The following is a 22,938-nucleotide window of genomic DNA, read 5'->3' on the forward strand; positions in this document are numbered from 1 at the left end:
AGGTCAGGGGTGGGAGACTGGGGAAGTGGCCTAAGGTCAGTGGCCCGAGCTCAGCTGCAGCACCCACAAGGCTCAAGGCCAAGGAGGAGATGACAGCAAAACAAAAGGGGGCAGTGGGTCTGGGCAGCCCACCGCACTCACCAGCCCGAGAAGGGGGAGACTTTTCTCACCTGCAACCCACTGGGTCTCTCCTTTGGCCTGCAGCTCAAGAGGTGAGGAAATTGTCCGCCTGCAGATCCTGACACCCAGGGCAGGACTCCGCCTGGTGGCCCCAGACCTGGAAGGCATGAGGTATGGGGGTCCTGCTGCTGTCCTGGCTCCCTGCACATCATTCTAGAGATGGAGGTAGCCGCCTCAGGATGCAAATGATGAGGCCTAGGGTTGGCTCTGCCACTGTAGGGCCAACAGGTTGATGGGAGGCATGGTCGACCTGGGTTCTCTGCCCCATCTCATTCTTTCACTCACAAAACCATTATGGAGCAAGCACTTGGTCTGTGTAAGGACACAGGCCCGACCCTGGGACACAGTAGTGAACAGGACACCCTGGCTGGAATTGTCATCTGCCTGACGGGGGAGGCAGATGCCGACGTGAGCATGAACGAGGTCAGCCAGAGATGCTGTGTGCCAGGAGCCCCTGGGAAGTGAGAGCTCAACCCTGCCAATCCCTGAAGATGGGACCAGTCAGCCGTGCTGGGGATGTTGGTGGGGGTGGGAGGAGGATTGGGTCTAAGGAGCTCGTAAAGGCCACTGAGGACATTGCCCTGCCTGTGTGAGAGGGCCACTGGGAATAGAGTGGGGTCATTCTATCCCCTCCCACTGGTTTTCATTCCAAATTTGGTCTGTGGGTTTTCTCAGTCTCTCATACCCCTCAGTCCCTACCAGCTCATGAATGCAGAATTACTCCTGGCCTCACAAATGGCCACTTTGGATGCCCTGGTGGGGCCACAGGCTGGGGCTGCCCCTGCAAATGGTTGGTAGAAACACGGGTTGGGAGGTTTCATTTCTACCCAGAAGGGCCCTTGCTGTGGTCAGAGTCCACAGCTCTCTAGGCCACTAGGCTCTGTGCTGGGGAGGGGTGGGTCAAGGAGGCCACAACCAGCAGGGAGCACGAGGGGCTCAGCCCCTGCCCTGGGGTGGAGGACAGACAGCCAGGTGACATGCAGGCAGGATTCAGGGGCTGGGGTGGAGGCTAGGAGAGATCCAAGCAGGGAGACTGGGCCCCTTACCTTGTGAAGGCCAGAGACTGGGGAGAGAAGCGGGAGTGTACACTGAAGGTCATCCCTTCATCCCTGGGGTGGCAGGAACTTTGAGCAGAGGCCTCTCAACAGTGTCGTGGGTGGGAGTGCTTGAGGAGAGCTTCCCGGAGGAAGTGACACCCAAGATGAGTCCTGAGCGATCTCTAAGTCCCTTTACTCTCCTCCTTGGCTCCTCCCACTTTTAATTCTGCCCCCAAGGCACCAAGTCCTGCCCATTTTATTTTAGAGATGTTTCCATCCCTATTGCTCTGCCCCTGGCTCAGGCCTCCACTGCCACTCACCCAGTTGTCTGCAGCCGTTTCCTACTATCCCATCCCTGGACTCCCTTCCACATCTACCTGGGTGATGTTTTCAAAGGGCAGAAGTAGTTATGCCAGCTCTCTGCACAAAGCCCTGCAAAGCCCCTCCCACTATGCTCTGCAGCCTGAACTCAGTACCTGGCCCCACCTGCAGGCTCCTCCCTCCCTGGGCCTTTCTCTCTGCAGGCTGGAGGCTCTGCCTGAGATGCCCTTTCCCCTCTTCATTTTTCTGTTCCACCTGAAATGTCCTCTCTTCTGGGTCACCTCGTTCTCCTGAGTTTCTTTCCCAGGCAGCATCTGAGGGGCTTGTTGATTCTGCATGGCAGCATCCATTCTGCATGGATGTAGATACAATCACTATGCTCATTTTACAGATTAAGAAACTGAGACCCTGAATGGTTAAGTAACTTGCTCAAGGTCACATGGTCCAGAGCACGCAGATCCGCCCAGCCTGCCCTACTCCCACCTTCCACCTTCTGCACCATAGCTCATTGTACTAGTCGGGGCAGGGAGCAGGGGGACGGAGAGGGGTGATTGAAAGAGTTGGCATTTGCTGAGTGAACTCATTTGATGAGTATATTCGTAGGCATTGAAGTCATAATTTCCAGGAGGGAGGTATTTGAAGGTTTGTGATTGAGGTTTGAGAGAGTGATCAGGGCTCAAGAGCTTTCCACGTTATATGCAGACAGAATAGAGCTGAAATCATGAGCGTAAACTAGCTTCACATGGGGCTCGTGGCGAGCCAGCGAAAGCTGGGCACTGACCTCACTATGCAAGTGGCAGCCACCTGGCCAGCCCTCCTGGGGACAGCTGGGTGAGGGCAGTCACTTCTCACCATGTTGAGAGTGAGCCTCCTGAGGGCCAGTTGGGAGGTAGTGGGTGTGCAGGCCAGTACAGAGGAGAGGCGGGAACAAGTGGAGATCACTGCTTCAAGGGTGGCAGTTGACGCTTTGGGAGGGGAGGAGACAGCCCAGCAGGTGGTGGAGCACGTGAAGGGGAGGAGAAAAAGGCAGACACCAGGAAGGTGTGTGGCCAGGGAGGTAGGCAGGTCGTGTTGACAGGGTCAAGGGAGGAGGGGAGAAGGCTGGAGTGGCCCACTGGGTCAGCAGTACTGAATGGTGGTTTGAAATCATGATGGGACTGTCTCTCCTGGAGTTGACAACATGGGGCTCCCTGATGACCTGAAGGAGAACAGAAGGGGGCTTAAATTAGGAGATTAGGATCAGTCTTACACCATAAAGGGATATAGTCCAGAACTCTGAAGTCAGACTGCCTGGATTCGAATCTGAGCTACTCCTCTTATTACCTGTGAAATTTGGGGCAAATCACATGGGCTTTGTGTGCCTCTGTTTGCTCATCTGAAAGATGGGCATGGGTGATGACAGTGCCCATATCCTGGGGTTGATTTGCAGAGTTAATGTATATAAAGTCATGAGAACAGGCTCAAATGCTCAATCAACAGTAGCTATTGCCAGGCGCAGTGGCTCACGCCTGTAATCCCAGCACGGTAGCTATAAGACAATAACAACGACAACAACAACAAAAACAAACCCAAAACACAGTGGCTATTACTAATGAAGTTTTGAGAATTGGCCAATCTGTCAATCAGCAGGGTTTGTTTGTTTGTGGTTTTGTTTTTTAACAAACGTTTCAGGTTCAACCTCCCAAGTAGCTGGGGCCACAGGCACACACCACCACTCCTGACTTTCAAAAATATCTTTGTGGAGATGGAGTCTAGCTATGTTTCTCAGGCTGGTCTTGAACTCCTTGGCTCAAGTGATCCTCTTGCCTCGGCCTCTGAAAATGCTGGGTTATAGGCGTGAGCCATTGCATCTAGCCCAGTAGCAGGTTTTAAGCTCCGTGGAGACAGCTGGCATTTGAGGATGAGGTAACAGCCCACACCTGAGTGTGAATGGCTGCTGCATCGTTAACTTCCATTTATTTCCTCCATAGGTCTTCCCCAGGCCACAAAGACAAGGAGGCCCCCTGCTCCAGAGAGCTCCAGAGGGACTTGGCTGGCGAGGAGGCTTTCAGGGGCCCCAACACAGACGCTGCAAGGTAACTCAGTGCAGGAAGCAGACACTTCATTCCCAGAACATGGAGCCCATATACACCCAGCTGAAGGACTTCCATGGCCTCTGGTGCAATGTCAATGGATGCAGCTGGGGCCAGGATGGTCCTGTTCCCGCTGTTCCCCCGGTGCCTAGGGTAGTGCAGGTCTTTAATGAATATCTGTTGAAAGAAAGAATGAACAAATGAATGAGGCCTGGAGTGGGGTAGGCCCCTGCCATGATTCCTCAGGGAGCCAGTTGGAGAGCAGGACCAAACTCCAGGGCAGGCTATCCCCAGCTCCTGGCCTGTGCTGGGTTCCTTCCATTCCCCTGAAGATTCCACACTCACTATGCTTTTACTGCAGGACAAAGCAGCCCTGCCAATGGCCAGGGCAAAGCAAGGCCACCAAGCTGGCAGTCTGGGAGAGTCAGTGACCAAAGTATGTGGGCCCCCATACAGCATGTAGCTGAGACTTTCAGGATGACCTGTGGACTACGGGAGACATTGTGGCAAGGGGTCAGGGGTCCAGGATGGGAAGTTGGAGCCATAGTGGTGGATGATGAGTCCAGATGGTATGATTGTCCCCAGTCGCTCTACAGCCAGCCCACTGACCTGTCTTCCAAGCCAGACCAGTGCCAAATGTGTCTGGTGAGCAGTGGCTGCAGGCTGGGCATTTCCTCAGTGAGAACCTGGTAGCCAGTTACAGCTAAGAACCCACACACCCGTCTTCTCAGTGTGGATCCCTGGAGCCTCTAGCTGGGACCCTGAGCCCTGGGAATGAGGAAAGGAATCCCTCTATAGCTTATTACCAGCCCCACATCTTGCCCCTTGCTCTGTTGGCAATAAGCCCCCACAATGAACTGACCTCCTCCTCACTTTCCACCTTGCTCCCAACCAACTCATCAGGTTTGGAAAAAATACAGAAATGCTTCCTGTTAGAGTTAACTTGGGCTTGGCTCAGCTCTGGTCAGAGCAGCACAGAGTAGCAGCTAAAGGCCTGTGCTTCTGGACTTGAGGCCCACTCTCATGGCATCTGGGTTAGATGAGATCAAAACACAACCAGAGTCAGCAAATACTCACTTCTCATAACAGGTCAAGTGAACAGTTGAGTGATGGCAACGTGGGATCCGGAGCCACGGGCTCCTGGCCTGAAGGCTTGGCTGCAGTAGACATTGGCTCTGAGAGAGGAAGGTAAGCTGCCCGGGGGAGGCAGGTTCTCTCATGCTCCTGGTGACAGAACAGGGTCAAGCTGCCAGGCTGCTTGGACTGCTGGGGGTGGGGCACTGGTCACTTCCTATGACTCCTGTCTATTGCTTCTCCCACACGCCCACCTTCCACCACATCCTGTGTCCTTGGGCTTTCCACTTCTTGGAATCTTGTTCATTTTTTCTGACCCCTGCCACTGGCCCTCAAGCTCCTCCAGAGTAGGCACTAGGCCCACTCACAGCTGGAGGCCCAGCCCCCACATGGTGCTGGTCCTGGGCTGGTCAAATGAACGTGTGGGGAATACATGAAGGGACAAACTAATGAGTGAATGACTGAATGATGGAAGAATCGGCACCTTCTTACTTTTCAGTTAAGCTCTGAGGACCAGCTAGGAGGCCCTTTGCTCCTGCTTTCTCCCTTCTCTCCTTTTCCTGCCCCACCCCTACCCCGGTCAGCTCTGCTGTGAGGTTCAGGGAGAGGAAAAGCAGTAGCCCTGGAAAGACCAGTGTGTCCAGCTGGGCTCTGGCTTCTTGGACCTGGATCAAGTCAGGGGCCACTTTCTCAGGTGATTTGGGGAGTGGCACGGTCCCACTTGTCCCTAGGTGGTTCCAAACCAAGCCTGAATCATCCTTGGGGCAAAGGCTAGGTATGCAGATGATGGCATAAATAGTTTAGCTCCAAATTATGCTGGAGCCCTTCTTCAGAGCAGATAGCTAGGGAAGAGTGGCAAAGCCAGTGTCTGCAAAGAGCTACAACCGCAAGATATCATCTGCCTCCTGCATCCTACTGTAGTCTGGCCAAGGAGGGAATCCTGTAGGGAAGGCCCTGCTGATGCTTTCCTACTTCCCTCAGCATACCCAGGGCCCCTTTCCCTCACTAACTTCAATAGTTTGCAATTCATGCCTGGAACCAGAGCCTGACTTCTAAATCCAGGCCCACAAGTCAACACAGGAAGGGGACAGCAGGTCCTGGCCTCTGAAACCACTGTCTCTGAGCAGGTCCAAGGAGAGGCCACCAGAGACTCTGTTCTTTGAGCTGCCACTAATGGGGAGGACTCCGCTAGAGCCCTGTCCATGCAGCCTGCATCTTTTTGCCATCTGCAGAGGTGTTGGAGGGATCTTTCTAAAAATAAGCTAGATCACATTTCTCCCCTGCTAAAACCTTCTAGTGGCTCTCCATTTTCCTTAGAATGAAGTCCCAACCCTTTCCCATGACCCACTGGATCCTGCATGGCAGAACCTTTGGCCTTCTATCCAGTTGGGGCTCCCGCTACTCTCCCCATGGTAGTGCAGCTTGACTGGCTCTGCTGATGGCTGTCGCGAAGAGACTTCTGGTCTACTGTGATTGGGTGGCTCTTGTCTCCTCCGTGTCGCCCCGCCTGCTTATACACCCTCATAACACGAAGGCTGTGCTGTCCTCTGTTTCTTTAAAGCGAAACCAGGCCTCAAAGTTACTTGTAAAGTCATCTGAAGAATCTTCTAGATTTTCACAAATTTTAACCCAGTCTTTTACAGTTGTCTTACCTATATAGTCGTCCCTAGGTATCTGTGGGGGATTGGTTCCAGAACCTCGCTCATATACCAAAATCCATGCATGTTCAAGTCCCTGATATAAAATGGTGTAGCATTTGCATGTAACCTATGCACATCCTCCTGTACCTTTTAAAGCATCTCTAGATTATTGTAATACCTCATACAATGTAAGTGGTATATAAATAGTTGTTATACTGTATTGTTTAGGGAATGATGACAGAAAAAAGCCTGCACATGGTCAGTATGGATGCAACCATTCTATTTTAATTATTTTTTCCAAGTCCCTCCCCTCCCCTCCCCTCCCCTCCCCCCTTCTCTCCCTCCCTCCCTCCCTCCCCTCCTCTCCTGTCTTCCTTTTTTAGACAGGGCCTTGCTCTGTCACCCAGGCTGGAGTGCAGTGGTGTGATCACAGTTCACAGCAGCCTCAACCTCTGGGGCTCAAGGGATCCTCTCACATCAGCCTCCCGGGTAGCTGGGACTATAGGTGTGTACCACCGCACCTGGCTAATTTTTGTATTTTTGGTAGATATAAGGTTTTACCATGTTGCCCAGGCTGGTTTGGAACTCCTGGGCTCAAGCAGTCCACCCACCTCAGCCCCACAAAGTGCTGGGATAACAGGCATGAGACACGGTACCTGGTCCCAAATATTTTCAATCTGAACTTGGTTGAATCCACAGATGTGGAACCCACAACATAGAGGGCTGACCACACACTTAGTTTGACCATGATTTTCAACAAACTCCTTTACTGTTTTTCCAAAGGCAAGGTTGTTTCTCATGGAAACAACCACTCTCCTTTTCCATTCATTTTCATGGATTTACTTAATCGTTGAACTTAGTGATTCTTCCCCATTAGAGGCAGCTCAAATAACTAAGTTACTGCCCCAGGGGCCTTTCCTTGGACCTGCTCAGAGACACTGGTTTCAGAGGCCAGGACCTGCTGTCCCCTTCTTGTGCAAATACAACTGGCATAAAGAGGTTTGGGACCAAACAAGAGCGCCCCTTAGTGAGTGTGCTGGTTAGTGGAGGGCACAGACTTGTATAGGCAGTGATTGTTCAGCATGCCGTGAGCATCAGTCTGCCTGGCTTACAGAGACACAGAGAATGTGACTCAACCCTGTGAAGGGTGGGTAAGACATTCGCCACAAAATCCATATTGAGTGGGTGAATACAGGTGGACTGGGAAGGAGCACTGCTTCTACAAACAGCCACAGGGCCCAGTAGTAACAGGAACACATTAGCACATGTTATGGCCCAGGTATTATTCAAAGTACTTGGCATCTATGAACTCATTTACTTTTCTCAGAATACTTACGAGACAGACATGATTGGCATCCCTATTTCATTGATGGTAAAATTGAGGCCCAGAAAGAAAGGTCAGGTAACATGCCCAATGTCACACAGCTGGGTGACAGCAAAGCCATGATTTGCTTGCTAAACTTGGCTGTAGTCCCTACAGCAGAGGTTCTCTGAGACCTCCTAGCAGGATCTCTTCCTAGGCTCTGCCTTCCAATGCCCTCCTCTCTGCCACCTCAGCTTGGGTCCATGTAGGTTGGTGCTGGGCTCTCTGGGTGGGCATGGTCACTTGGCTGTGGGTGTGAGGAGCATTTGGCAAGTGCTAGTAAGGAACAATCTTTCTTGACTCCCACAAACCCTAAGGAGGTGTAGGTCAGGTAAGGATACGTCATGCTCAGGGTCCGGTTCCAGCCGCAGCTCAGGGCTGAGGGGAATGGTTGGACATGGGGCAGGGAGCTGGAAGAACACTCGAGAGATAGCGGGTAAATGAGACATGACTTTACTCAGCAGCAGCTCTCTTACACAGCTTTCTCAAACTAGCTTTCAAATCATTAGCAGCTTACTCTCACACTGTCTGCCCTGTCTTGGCTGCTTAGTCCGATGGCCCCCACGCACAGCTGCGTGGCCAGCTCTCCCTTGCCTTCAGGGTCAGCCGCTTAATTCTTTCTCTCCCTGGGCATGGGCAAACCAAGCTGTGTCCTGGTTCCCCTCTGTCCATCTGCAAAGACAGACAGCTCTTGCGCTGTCTCTTTCTCTGGGTTCCCACGCACCCGCCATGTCAAGCCATGATGAGCTGAGCCAAGCCCCAAGAGACATGTTCCCTGTACACAGCGTCAACAGGGCAGTTATACCTTTTACAGACAATAGTGGTTTAGAGCCAAGTATGAACTTACACAAACAGGTTATATAAGAAGTGGAGGTGTGCACTTGTGCACCAGACTCACTGAGTCATGCAGGCCTGGATATCCCCCTCTGCCTATTCCTTGACCAAAGCACATCCATGTACCTTACAGGATACTAGAACCCAAAACCAGGAGGGGACTTCCCCAGGGAACCCAAATTGGTCAGGGGCAGTGCTTGCTCTTGAACTCAGGTGCTAAGGCCATGTCCAAAGCTGACACGAGGTTGTCACACACAGTGGCATCGGTGCCACACTAATGCCAAGACTGAGACACCAGCCTTTACTGGAAGACACAGTTTCCCCCTTTCTGGTGAGAAGGCAGCCTGGAGGGAGAAGACCTGGGACCCAGCCTTCTTTGGCCTGAGATCTCAGCGGGCCTGTGTTTCCTTCCTCAGCTCCAGTGCCACTTCAGTCTCTGATGTCCCTGCTGATAGGAAGAGCGACAGCACAGCAGCCCGGGAGGATGCGAAGGCAGACCCAAAGAGGTAAGGTATGAGGAGACAGTGCTGAACGAGAGACGCAGCTTGGGCTGTGTGTCCATTGGCCTTTGGCTAGGAAGGCCAGCAAGGTTTGTGAGCTGGCCTGAGGCACATAGCAAGGGCAGAAGCCCCAACGGGAACCCTCTGGCTTCTGGGGCCAGGGAGCTTTCTACTAAACTCTGTTGCCTTGGCCAGGAAGTACACCATACTCAGAAAGGGTCTTTCAGTCAACAACCACTCTGACAGCACCTGCCTTTTGCTGGAGGCTGGAGCACACAGACAAATCAGAAACACCGCTGCCTTCCAGGAGCTTCCAGGCCGGGGGTGGGCAAAGCCTGGTTCAGATTAGAGCAATACATTAGCGCTAGAGGAGGGGAAGGGGGCTTCATGGGAAGGTGGCCTTTGAATGGAATGTTGACAGGTGAGGAGGAGTCTTTCAAGCAGAGGGAACAGGATACGTAAAGGGCCCAAGAAAACCTGGTGTTTCCTGGGCACTGTATGTTGCTGGGTGTGGTCAGCGATGAGTGTCCTTGTCAGGGAGTGCTGGAAGAGGAGGCTCAGTGAACTAGGTAGGGCTTGATTGGCCTCTTGTACTGTTATATTGGAGCCTACTGTGTGCACAGCCCTCTACTCACAGCGTCTCATATGGTTCTCCTCACAGTCTCTCAAAGGTTTATGCCTAATTACAACAAAATCCAAAAGCCTGGAGCCTAGGTCTCTGTGCCTCCTGAGAAGGATAGTGCTCTAAATAAAACAGCCGCAGCTGAGATAGAGTGATGACGGTGAGGAGGGTACGACTTAGGTGGGTGGAAAAGGCAACTCAGGCGAGCTCCTCTAAAGATGAGAAGGAGCCAACTCTAGAAAGAATACGGTGAAGAGAGCTGTAGATAAGGAACCACAAACCAAATAACCCTGAGATGGGAACATGCTTAACATGTTCCAAAGGACAGAGTGGCTGGAGCTTGGCCAGTGAGGAGGGCCATAGATGGAGCAGGGCCTTGGTAAGCCATGATTAAGAGATTGGATCTTGTTTCAAGTTTTAAGCCAAAGGGGAGTCTGATGTGATTTAGTTGTTTAAAAGGTGAATGCATGTTTGCATTTTCATACCACATTGCTGTTGCTTTTTTACTTAAACCAAGATGCTGGGGGCTGGGGTGGGCAATGGATATCTAAGGTATGAGGCCTTAATATATTTCTTTTCTCATTCAAATTGCACTGACAATTAACAATCAGAGTGAAAACAATAGCTGACACCAATACTGTGCTGTGCCAGGTGCCTTACAGCCTTGCCAGCAACCCTGTGAGATGGGTAAGGTGGGAAACTGAAGCACAGAAAGATTACGTGACTTAGCCAAGGCCTTACAAGTGGCAGAGCTGAGTTCCAAGGGAAGAGGCTCTAAGAAAATCCTCAGGAGAAACTACGAAAAATTAGTTTATGAAATCTTGTCTTTGGAGCCTAGTCTCAAGACCCAGAATCAGTAACTTACAGCTGGTTAACATGGTTAACATGCTGTGTAATCTCACCTTAGTTCTCCCCAAACGTGGAAAAGGATAAGGCTTCTTATGCAACCTGACAGAGGAGAAAATTGAGGGACTCACTCCTGTGATGAACACACCTAGGAACAGAGCCCAGATCCAGCTAACTCTAGAGCCAGGCTCACACTACTTTCCTCTGATGTTTAAATGTCTGCAAAATCAGAGGTTTTTTTTTTTTTTTTTTTTTTGAGACGGAGTTTCCGTGTGATCTCGGCTCACTGTAACCTCTGCCTCCCGGGTTCAAACGATTCTCCTGCCTCAGCCTCCTGAGTAGCTGGGATTACAGGCTCATGCCACCACGCCCAGCTAATTTTTATATTTTTACTAGGGATGGGGTTTCACTATGTTGGCCAGGCTGGTCTCAAACTCCTGACATCAAGCGATCCACCCATCTTGGCCTCCCAAATTGCTGGGATTACGGGCGTGAGCCACTATGCCTGGCCAGTACAGACTTTCTTGATTACAGTGTTTCACAACTCTGGCTGTATTTGAGAATCACCTAGGAAGTACTGAAACACACTGTTGATGAAAAAGGCCGTACTCTCTAACATATTTGAAGAATTTCTGAGCCAAATGTTAGGACTATGACCCGTGACACAGCCTCAGGAGATCCTGAGAGCATGTGCCCAGGATGGTTCAGTTACAGCTTGGTTTTATATGTTCTAGGGAGACATAAGACATCAATCAATATATGTGAGGTATACATTAGTTAGGTCCAGAAAGGCCGGATACCTCAAAGCTGGGAGTGTGGTGGGGGTGGGGGTGAGGGTGGGGTTCCAGGTCATAGGTGGATTCAGAGATTTTCTGATTGGCAATTGGCTGAAAGACTTGTTATTCTCTAAAGACCTGCAATCAATAGAAAGGAGTGCCTGGGTTAAGATAAGGGGTTGTGGAGACCAAAGTTCTTATATAGATGAAGTCTCATAAGTGGCCGCCCTTAGAAGCAATAGATGACCAATGTTTCTTATTCAGACCTTTAAAAGGTGCTAGACTCTCAGCTAAACTCTTCAGATCAGAAAAAGCCCTGGAAAGGGAAGAAGATTCTCTACAGAATGTAAATTTCCCCCAGGAGAGACAGCTTTGCAGGGTTATTTCAAAATATGTCAAAAAATATATTTTGGTGTAAAATACTTCAATTTCTTTCATTACCTGCTCTTTGTCATGTGATGCTATACTAGAGTCAGGTTGGAATTTGGCATATTATTGCTTCAGAGAGTCTGTTTTGTCAGTCTGAATATCTCTCTCAATGTTAATACTGGTCAGTTGGGTGTGAATTCCAAATGGAGAATATATTGAGGCATGTCCGACCTTCCCCTTTCTCATCATGACCTGAACTAGTTTTTCACGTTGTGTCCCCTTGGCTGAGAGAAGTGTCCATTCATTCGGCTGGGGAGCTTAGAATTTTATTTTTGGTTTACAACACAACAAAAACTTTCCGAAGTCCCAGGTAGAGATTTGGATTTTATTTTTCTGGGGCGGGTCTCCATCATCTGTGTCTTTTTCAAAGCTCCCCAGTTTATTCTCTTTCCAGGCTAGGTTGAGAACCATTGTTCTCAGGTAGTGGTTCTGAACCAGGGGCATCTCCCAAACCTTCCAGCCTGCTACGATACAATGTCTGGAGCCATTTTTGGTTGTAAAAACTGGGAGTGGGAGATACTACTGGCTTCTTAAATGCAGAGATCTGGGATGCTACTAAATACCCTACAGTGAACAGGATAGCACCCACCCCACACCCCCCAGCACACACCATAGAATTATGGGGTTCAAAATGGCAATAGTGCTAAGGTTGACAAATCCTGCTCTAGAGCTTTGACGAGCCATTTGGGAAGACAGAAGGGGCGGAAAAGAAAAACGGATGGAAGAGAACCGCAGCACTCGCCTTTCCGGGAGTCTGGGTAGCAGGGACTGCGCCTGTGCGAATGCGCACTAGCCACCAGCGTACGCGACGCGTGCGCGCCTGTGCACCTCGGCTAGCACCCGCCCGTAGTGAGTACGCCTGCGCACGCCGCCATTTCTTGAAGCCCCGAACTCGGTCGCAGTGCCCGCCGGGAAAATGCGACTGTCCACAAAGTGAAATGGCCGCCTGGGGCGAGCTCGGCCTCGGCGGGGATTCTCCTGAGGCCATGCCCGCGCCGGCCGCCAGAGGTCGCCCGAGGATCACGAATGGGCCCGAGGCGCTGGCTGCCCCTTCCCCCGCATAAGGTCTGAAGCCGCGGCCAGAGTGGCCTTGGGGTGACCGCGCGTGGACCGTCCCCGGCGGGAGGAAGCGCGGTCCCGCTGCGACTTGAGCTTGTTCCGCGGGGAGCCCTGGCGGCCATGGCCTCCGGTACACCGGACATGGGTTGTCAGGGCTGCCCAGGGGGAGGGGATGTGGACCCTCCAACCACGCTGGGCCCTTGGGCTGACCGGGGCTGGTCTGTGGGGCTCAGTGAGGAGGGACTTTATTCCTAGGAGTTTGATGAGGGAGCGCCTTGGGGGTGGTGTCGTCCTGACATCCTGCAGGGCAGTGGAGCCTTACTTTCCCTAGGTTACAACACAATTTTAACTGTCCCAAACTGTGGAGACTCTGCCCTATTCCACCTTGGGCCGTTCCATCACACTACAGGGAGAGGCGGTATAGTATAGTGGTTGAGAGCCTGAACTCTGGTGCTTTGGGTTCCAATCCAAGCTCTGTCACTTACAAGCTCCGTGACCTTGGGCATGTTACTCATCTCCTCTGTGCCTCAGGTTCTTCACGTGTAGAATAGTAGTAATCATACCTCCTACCATATAGGGTTGTTGAAACGGCCAAATCGGTTTGTATATGCAAAGCGTGTAGGACATTTAAACCTGCAAGCTAAGTGAAGCAGCACCAGAGGAATATCTCCTGCTCTCAGAGGTGTTCAGGGATACTCGGAAGGCTGACTTTACCAGCTTTATTGGCTTGATTTCATTTGACATGACACGATATCTCATCTCCTTCCTACTAAACTTTTGTCATCAAATTTTACATATAGAACATGCTGTTTTCTTCATTATGTTGCAAGCATGGGCTTCTCAAGTTTATATTTTTTCTTCATGAGGATCAGGTGAAGTTTAGGCCCCACATTTCCTCACCACTGGCAACCGTTGTTGGCCAGTGGAGGAGTCTAGTGGAGGTAGTACAAGAGTGGAAGTGTCATCTGGGTGCAGTGGCTCACGCCCACCTGTAATCCTATACTTTGAGAGGCCGAGGCAGGAAGACCACTTGAGTTCCGGGGATTGAGACCAGCGTGGGCAACGTAGTGAGACCTCATCTCTACAAATTTTTTTTATATATATATGTGTGTGTGTATATGATATCTATCCATATATGTATATCATATATGATATCTATATATGTATATCATATATATGATTGATATCTATATATGTATATCATATATATGATATATATCTTATATATGTATATCATATACATATGTTTTTGAAACAGTGTTTCTCTTCTGTCACCCCAGACTGGAGTGCAATGGGGTGATCTCGGCTTACTGCAACCTCTGCCTCCTGTGCTCCAGTGATTCTCCTGCCTTAACCTCCCAAGTAGCTGGTACTACAGGCACATACCACTGCACCTGGCTTATTTTTGTATTTTTTTGTAGAGATGGGTTTTTGCCATGTTGCCTAGGCTGGTCTCAAACTCTGACCTCAACTGATCCACCCACTTCTGCCTCCCAAAGTACTGAGATTACAGGCGTGAACCACTACGCCGGGACTACAATTTTTTTTTTTTTTTTTTTTTAAAGAATGGAAGTGTGTAGAGTATGGTTGTGTCAGGAATTGACAATGGCTGTACTAGGCTACTGGATCTTTGGTCCAATTACATTCAGAAGGAAAGGCTTCAGAGAAATCAATCCCAAATCCAAAGTCCCATTGGTCACCATCCCCTGTGTTACCTTGCCTATCTCTAACCACTTGACTTCCAGGCAGTTCATGAGGGACTCAGACAGGATAGCTGGGAAGTAATTCCCCTGGATGCTACATTGTCCAGCAGAGCTTCCTGTGAGTGTTTGCCTAAGATTTCCTTTTTATGACCCACATAGGTCATACCTACTAAAATCACAGTGGCCCTGCCACAGGCCTAGGAACAAAGAAGCCTTGTTCATCCATTTGTCCCTGTGTCACAGTAGAGCCCAAGTTTCTCTTTGTGGAGAATTCTGGCTCTATCCACAAACTTGGTGAGGGCAACCTCTACTAGTGTATTTCTGCAGAGGACATGGGACAGGACGGGACTCTGATTGAATCCATAGTAAAGCTAAGTCAGGGCTACCACAGTAGGGATACAAGCTCTTCAGGCCTTGTATGTTTGTCTTTGACTCAAGCAAGCATGTCACTGACAGATTGAGCGGGTGTGTCAGGGCACCCTGCTGGCAACCCTGGGACTGGTGTTACCTGTGCAGACAGACCACTTTTGGATCTGCATAGCGGGCCCTAAGGGTGGAAGCAGCACAGAGAAGCACAGGCCCAGTGGGATGGTTTCCCACAGTTACTGTGTGGCGTCATACTCACTTGCCTGCAGTTCTGCCTGGTGCAGCTGGAGGTGGCAATTAGCTTGTTGTCCCTGCTGGAGAATTTTAGTCTCCCCCACCTCCACCTGAGGCTGAAGAATCATATTGCTTTCAGGGCATACTTTCCAAAAAGTGTGGCCTCTGTTGGCCTTGTTATTCCAGCTTGAAGGCAGGAAGCCTGCCTAGACAAAGTTAACTCCTATATACAAAGAGTCCCAGGGTAGTTTGTAGTGTGTTCTTGTCTCGGGGTAGCCCCCACTAGCTATTGAAGGCAGGCTGGTGATGTTGGGAAGGTTATATTCAGAGTGAGCTAGGATTGAGGTGATGGTGAAGTCGATTTTCATTCTGAAATGCTGGGCTCACTCTCTTAGTAGCCCAACTTGGTGTTTGCACCTGGCCTAGTAGACTCTGGAAGCAGTACCTTGCATCTCAAGGTGGGGCTGGTGATGGGAGGGGTGTGGAAATGGAGGATCAGCTAGCAGCCCCTTTCCCATGGTGCCCAGACTGGAGGGTACAGTGCAAGCATGGGGTGAGGCCAGAGAAGACCCCTGAAGAGCTTGATGCCTGAGACATCTGGGGGAAGCCCCGTCCTTCTTGCTGGATTCAGGGGTGGCAAAAGCCAAAAATTGGAGGGCTGGGTGCAGTGGCACATGCCTGTAATCCCTACACTTTGGGAGGCCAAGGCAGGAGGATCGCTTGAGATCAGCCTGGGCAACATGGCGAAACCCCGTCTCTACAGAAAAAAAAATACAAAAATTAGCCGGGCGTGGTAGTGTGGACCTGTAGTCTCTGCTACTTGGGAGGCTGAGACGGGAGGATGACTCGAGCCCAGGAGGCAGAGGTTGCAGTGAGCCGAGATGGCGCCGCTGCACTCCAGCCTGGGCAACAGAGTGAGATCCTGCCTCCAAACAACAATAACAAAAACATCGGAGGCTTCGGCTTTGGCTTTGGCTTTGGCTTCGGCTTCATCTATTACACAGGGACGCCTTTTCAGTGGGAAGGGAGCAGCGGTGCTGGGCTCCTACCAAGGAGACTGTCTGCTCCCTGGACTTGGGGCTGTGCCTGGCTCCTTTCTGCCCCACTCTCAGGGATATGAGTGCCTCCAAGTCCACAGGAGGTGACAGCCAGCTTGCGTGCTGGGACTGAGGCAGGGTTAGTTTCAGAGCACTTTTTTCATAAGGGTGCTTATTCTTCCTCAGGGCCTTGGCGGATTATGAGGGGAAGAATGTGGCCACCAAGGTCAGAGAGGCCTGGCAGGAGAGGCCTGGAGCCCCAGGAGGTGGCCAAGGAGACCCAGCTGTACCCACTCAGCAACCTGCAGATCCCAGCACCCCAGAGCGGCAGAACAGCCCCAGCGGATCTGAGCAACTTGTCAGACGAGAGAGCTGTGGCAGCAGGTAAGGGCTGAGCTGCAGTGGACTCTGCCTCTAGAGCCCGTGTTTTTGTTGGGGTCTGCGACCCAGGTAGGAACCACTTGCCCACACCCTGTGCCAATACCCAACACATTGCACACCCAGGTGCCTGTTCTGTGAGTGGGTCATGGTGGTGATTCCCTGGTCCTAGAGCAGTGTCATCAGGCTTCTTGTGGCTCAAGGGGCCGGGAGGGGACTGCGATAGGAGGATGTGTCTGTCCCCAGGTGTGAGAAGCCCTGGCTAATTCCCAATGCATGGGGCAGGAAGGAAGGCTGTCTCTCAGAGTACAGGTGCTCTACAGGTGGGGGTCCTGGGCAGAGTGAGGGCAATTTGTGTGGTGTGCATAAAATGCCATTGTCAGAGAAGGACAGAGTGTGAAAGAGCAAAAAAGAAAGAGGGTACAAGTGCAAAAGAGTGACGGAGTGAAGCAGAGAGAGAGAGAGGCCAGAGGGAGAGAAAGGGAGCATGGGTAAGCAGGCATGAGAGAGTGACACAGGATGTGACTGGCCATGTGTTGATGTGTGCCAGCGTGCATGAGCAAGAGGACAAGCATGCCTGTTACTGGAGCTGACCACGTGGCATTGGTGTGAGAATTTCAAGTCAGGCTCTCTTGAAGGCATCTCGCCTGCCAGCGCAAACGCTGCATGTCCATGCAGCTCTGGACACGTCAATAGACCAGTGATTCCAGGGGCGCAAAGTGAACAGTTTCTTAAACAAGACAGAAATGTAGAAGGAGAGAGCTAAGACTCATATTGCCCAAAGAGAGGAGCTGGTGGAGTCCAGCAGGGCATTTGCTGTGGGGAGCAGGTGGGGCCTGGGGCTCCTTTTGCAGGGATGAAAGAAACACAGTTATCTGCCTTCTTTGTTCTGGGGCTTCGTGTACCACAGAGGTTCCATAATTATTAATAGTTAGATAGGGAGGTTATTTTTAGGGCCTGGCTCAACTGTTAGATAACAAGTTTTACCTTCTAAGAATATCTAGCCCATCTTTGACTCCTTGGCCCCAGGCCCTGGAAAGGCCCAGTCCAAAAACAGAGTGAACAACCTTGGACTTCCTGTCACATCGTGTGGCTTCTGGAACTAGTCAGTGTTCCATGCAGTGAAGGGATATAAAAAGTGAGGCTTGTGGATGAAGGAGGAGGTGAGTGGTTCTGGGCTTTGTTTTTGTTTTGCAGGGGGAGTGTCAGGAAAGGCTTTCTTTACAGGGAGAGTGATGTTGGAGCTGGGTCTGGAAGGCTGAGGGAGATTTTGCCAGATGGATGTGCTTGGGAAGGCATTCCAAGTAGAGGCTCACAAAGTGTATAGGGAACATCCAGTCAGTAGCCATCACAAAGGAGGGTTAATCCAGCCTGGCTTGGCAGGAAGCACTGAGTAGGGGCTGGGCAGGCACCTGCTCCTAGGCTGAGGAGTGTGACCCACGTCCTGAGGGCCCTGGGAGCCACTGATGGTTTTCCTGCAGGAGAGTGCCACAGCCAGACTTGAGTCCAAAAAAGATCCCTCCATTGCCCTGTGGAGGACCAGGCCAGGGGAGTATATGACAAGACAAGGCAAGAGGCCTTATTGGAGACTGTTTGTTTACACCAGGGCTGAGGTGATAAGGCTGCAAGTATTTTTGACTTATTAAAGGTAAAAGTGGGCTTGGCGTGGTGGCTCATGCCTGTAATCCCAGCACTTTGGGAGGCCGAGGTGGCAGTATTGCTTGAGCCCAGGAGTTTGAGACTAGCCTGGGCAATATAGCGAGACCCCGTTTCTACAAAAAATTTGAGAACATTAGCCAGGTGTGGTGGCACATGCCTGTAGTATCAGCTACTTGGGAGGCTGAGGTGGGAGGATTGTTTGAGCCTGGGATGTCAAGGATACAGGGAGCCATGTTCCTGCCACTGCACTCCAGCCTGGGTAACAAAACAAGATCCTGTCTCCAAAATAAAAATTAAAAAAATAAAGTAACAGTGAGGGAAAAGCCAAGGTTGCTTCCCAGATTTCAGGGCTAGGCAACTAGATGGGTGGTGACAGGAACTAGCTGGGGGTAAGGAGTTTGGGGGCAGGCCTGCTGAGACATGCAGAGAGATGATAAGGTCATTGGGCCATGCTGAATGAGAAGTGCCTGTAGGGGGCTCCAGCCAATGATGTCCAGTAGATTACTGAGTAAACAAATCTGGAGTTGAGCAAAGATCTGACCTGGGGCTAGAGAGCTGGGAGTTGTCAGCTCATAGGAAGTCGCTGAAGGGAATGGATGAGGTTGCCTGGAGAATGCCTTTGGAAGGCAGTGTGTACAAAGCATGTATTCTCGACTTTTCTCTGCAAGCTTCCAGGGCCGCTTGTCCAGCTAGGCCCTTGGCTGGGTGGGTAAGTCCACGTGGTTCACGGGTGCTGAGGGAGCCTTCTTTTTGGGGTGTACATCTAAAGCCACCTGCTTCATCAGCTGACATTTATCTCCATTTTCTGCTCTCCTTTTGTCTCAAAAAGAAAAAGAGGGGATATTAATTATTGATCCCCTAAAACCCTAGCTGAATATATAAAATGAAAAGAAGTAACAATATGAGAGAAGCAAAGGCAGATGGACCATAATTTTGAAAAGTAATACCGAAAGGTCTTAAGGAGGAAGAGGAGCTACAGAGAGGTATTGAGAAGGACAATTTTGAATAAATGGAAGAATTAGGAAAGACGACCGTCATGGAAACCAAGCCATGCTGAGCTAACTTTCCAGTGCGCTGTATATCCTGAAGTAGGCCCATCAGATCTGGCTATGTAGAACTCATGACTACCTTGAGGGGAGTAGGTTGGGGCAGTGGGAAAGGCTGTAGTTGGATTATAATGGATTGAGGAGGGAGCGGAGGATAAGCAGGTGCAGTTGGTGGGGTACACATTCTGAAACTGGCCATGACGTGATGGATGTGGGAGGGGTGAGCAGATAACTACAGCTACAAGATAATGGGGAAGGTTTCCTATAGGTGAAAGCAACGTGTGCCTGTTAGGTAAAGGCTAGGCAGAGGGTGCCTACATGACCAGTACCCAGTAAAATCCTTGGACTCTGAGTCTCTAATGAATTGCCCTGGTTGACAGCATTTCACACTTGTTGTCACAACGCACTGCTGAGGGGAACTGAGTGAATCCTGTGTGACCCACTGGAAGAGGACTCTGGAAGCTTGTGCCCGGGTTTCCTCAGAAATTTGCCTTGTGTGCTTTTCCCTTTGCTGATTTTGCTTTGTATCTTTTCACTATAATAAACCATAGCCTTGAGTGTGATGATGTGCTGTGTCCTGTGAGTTCTTCTTGTGAATCACCAAACCCAGGGATGGTCTTGGGGACCCCTGACGCAGATGGGCAGGATCAGAACTTTATGCCATAACAAGGACTTTAGATTTTCTTTCAAGGGCAAAGAGGAGTCAGGAAGGTTTGAAGCAGGGGAATGATACGGCGAGAGTATTGCTTTGCAGTGGGCTCTCCAGTGGCAGTGAGAAGAGTGGACTGAAGTGGGCAGAGTGGAGCAGGGAGAAGAGGAAGTGCTTACAGAATCCTCCCTGTAAGAAATGATAGGGCCTGGACTAGGGGACTAGCTGTGGAGATGGAGACAGACAGAACTGTAAAACAAGTAGAATAGATCCCAAATTGGATGACAGGTAAGACTTGGGAGAGAGTGAAGGAGAGGGAGTGACAATTTAGAAAGCCGCATTTCTGGTCGAGTGACTGAGTGGAGTATGTGACCCCTCCTGGCTTAGGTGGTGGCCAAAGTATCTCTAATCTGCCACTATACTGCCTGCAGCTGACTGAGCAAATGCCTGGTCCATGGAGATCCCAAGCTGACAAGGGCACCTGAGGCAAGCCTCTGGCTTTCAGGTGGAGGCTCTGCCTAGGCTGGCCTGGCCGGATTGCCCTGGCACACTGTGCTGTTTTGCTGAGGCAGACAGCAGCACTCTGCAAGTGCTCTTCTCCTCTTCCTCTTAGTGGTCTAAATCCTGTAGCATGCTGGGGTGCGACTGTAGACAAATACCCTTTGCGGGCCACCTGGGTTCTCTATTTGCAGTCTTTGGGTCTGGTCACTGGCATGGCATCTCAGTAGGCTAGGTTCATCAGGAAGGGTCAACTATGTCATGGCACCTCATGGGAAGCATTTAGAGTCAGTGGGCCAGGGGCTTAAGGGCTGCTTACTGCTAATAGTTCTAAGTAGCAAGCATTCCCTCAGTCCTAGTCTGGGCACACGCCAGGAAGAAAGCCACTAGATGCACTCTCCTAGTGGATAACTAGCCTGGGGTTCCAAGAAGGGCAGAGACAGGCAGAGTGAGAGCCTTCAGAGATGTAGGCAACGATAGTAGTAGAACTTCCAGGGAGAGTAGATGGAAAAATGGAAAAAAATCCTTGTCATTATTTTTAAATGTCTGAATTGACCAGATTAGAATCTTTGAGAGTCTAGACACTAGGGAATTCTCATGGGTGGGCCAGTTATCTCCTCCCTCACATGGGGGGAGAGTAGATAGGACCCAGCATGAGAGGACCAGAGGGCAGTCAGTGCTAAGGGTAATACCTTAGGCCATGGGAGATTGAGTTTTTCTTCAGTTTGCAAGTTTTCACTTTAATATTCCACTGTTTCCATCATTTCAGATGACTGGGGATGATAAGGACAATGTAATTTAGGGGATAAAGGAAGAACTCATTATATATCTTGGGTGCCTTTACTGGGGAAATGGATTCCTTAGTCATTTGAAAGAAGTGGTAGAATTCCACATGTGGGGAATACTTGTTCTAACAAAAGCTTAATAACATTAGTGGCAATGATCCTTTTATATAAGGGAAAGCTTCAAGCCAGTGAGAAAAACATAAATAAACTAGTAAGAACATATTTATAACCATGAGATTTGGATGCAGAATAAAATCAAATTGGCAGTTAAGGAAAGGTCCTAACATCTGTATATTAACAATATTTCATCAGTGGGCAATGTGAATTTCCCAAGGAAACCACTGGCCTAGAATACACTGGATACAAATCAGAGAAGCAAAATTGCAACCAAGTTAATATTTTAAAAAATAATTGAAATGATGACTGATAACCTTGTATTGTTCTTATCTAATATAAGGCAAAGCACTGGGCTTTGATAGAGAACAATATCTCATGTGCACTGAGGACACTGAAAACCTGCTAGGAATTCTATGGAATTTCTAAAATATTTATATTAAGGACATTTTACCCATTATAGACTAATTTAGGGAAGGTTCTGCATTTTTTTTTTGATTTGACAATGCTGCCAATGCAATTTATACAATATTAAATAAGACTAATTAATTTTTGCACCTTTCTTGTTACAAGGTGAAAGAGTTAATCCTTTGAGATTTTCCAGAAGGTCCCTGGCAAATCCCAAAGTCAGTTTTAGGTATGAAATATATTTAAGGTTTGATTGTGGGAAGGCAAATGTTAAGAGTTGTCAGGGGTTCTTAAACATTGGATTGAATAGCATTATGGGTTAGTGAGAAATACTACTTGGTTAGCTAGTGAATCAGAGTTATACAAATTTTAAAGTAAACATATGAGGTAACATGATTGTAAAGAATCTTCAGTTCCTTTAAAATTGTAAAGACTTTCAAAAAATAAGGACATAATAAAGTCAACATACAGATAGGGCATTACAGTATTTTGATAAGACATAAAATCTTTGCCCCTTAGGCAGATTACTCAGAAGAAAAACAGACCATTTATAACTTTTTATTAGGGACAGACCAATGATCAAGATTTTTTTTTTTTTTTTTTTTTTTGAGATGGAGTCTTGCTCTGTTGCCCAGGTGGGAGTGGCGCGATCACCATGTGGGCCAGGCTGGTCTTGAACTCCTGACCTCAGGTGAACTGACTCAGCCTCCCAAAGTGCTGGGATTACAGGCGTGAGCCACTGCACCTAGCCTAAGAAAATTTTGTTATTTTAACAGAGAAACCAATATTTTAATTTTATACAATTACAATATTTGATATTCTTTTTTGAAAATCTTATAAATACACTGAATAAATATTAGTTTTAGCCATGACAAATAAAATTCCTTTTCTGTGAACATTTTCTAATTTTAAAGATATGTGTTTACATTTTGTCTCACACATTTTTAAATTATTTGTCATTTTAATTTAGGACAAAGCTATTTTCTTTTTCCTTAGGAAAAGCATATTTGCATACCTTACATACAAAGTTGTTTCCCTTTGCCATTTCTGTCATTATTACTTTTAGTAGTCATATATATATATATATATATATATATATATATATATATACTTATTTGCTTATTATAATTTTAACCATTAATAACTTCTCTTTTACAGAGCAAACAGGAGGTAGGTAATTTTGAAATATCATATACCAGCATTTTGTAGCAGACTAGTAAAGCTTATGAATATACATCTCATAATTTTTTATAGTTATATACTTTATACTACCATTTTGCAGTGTGGACAAATGAACACATTTAACAG

At 49.2% G+C, this 22,938-nt stretch overlaps 1 protein-coding gene across 12 annotated transcripts in view; it reads left to right on the forward strand.

Annotated features, from left to right (window-relative positions):
* Positions 1–22,938, forward strand: part of ZNF185 (zinc finger protein 185 with LIM domain) — a 72,542-nt gene that overhangs the window by 30,246 nt on the left and 19,358 nt on the right. For 5 of the 12 annotated variants that reach the window (XM_005594873.5, XM_005594875.5, XM_065538685.2 and 2 more), the window contains 5 exons: positions 205–291; positions 3,509–3,613; positions 4,700–4,798; positions 8,938–9,027; positions 16,280–16,477. In XM_005594873.5, coding sequence (XP_005594930.1) covers positions 205–291; positions 3,509–3,613; positions 4,700–4,798; positions 8,938–9,027; positions 16,280–16,477 — 579 coding nt within the window. Of the gene's footprint in view, positions 1–204; positions 292–3,508; positions 3,614–4,699; positions 4,799–8,937; positions 9,028–16,279; positions 16,478–19,556; positions 19,743–22,938 lie in introns of those variants that run through there. The other 7 variants (XM_074028932.1, XM_074028933.1, XM_074028934.1 and 4 more) reach the window with 3 other exon arrangements.

This window comes from Macaca fascicularis, chromosome X, assembly GCF_037993035.2.
Source record: "Macaca fascicularis isolate 582-1 chromosome X, T2T-MFA8v1.1".
In the NCBI taxonomy this organism is placed as follows: domain Eukaryota; kingdom Metazoa; phylum Chordata; class Mammalia; order Primates; family Cercopithecidae; genus Macaca; species Macaca fascicularis.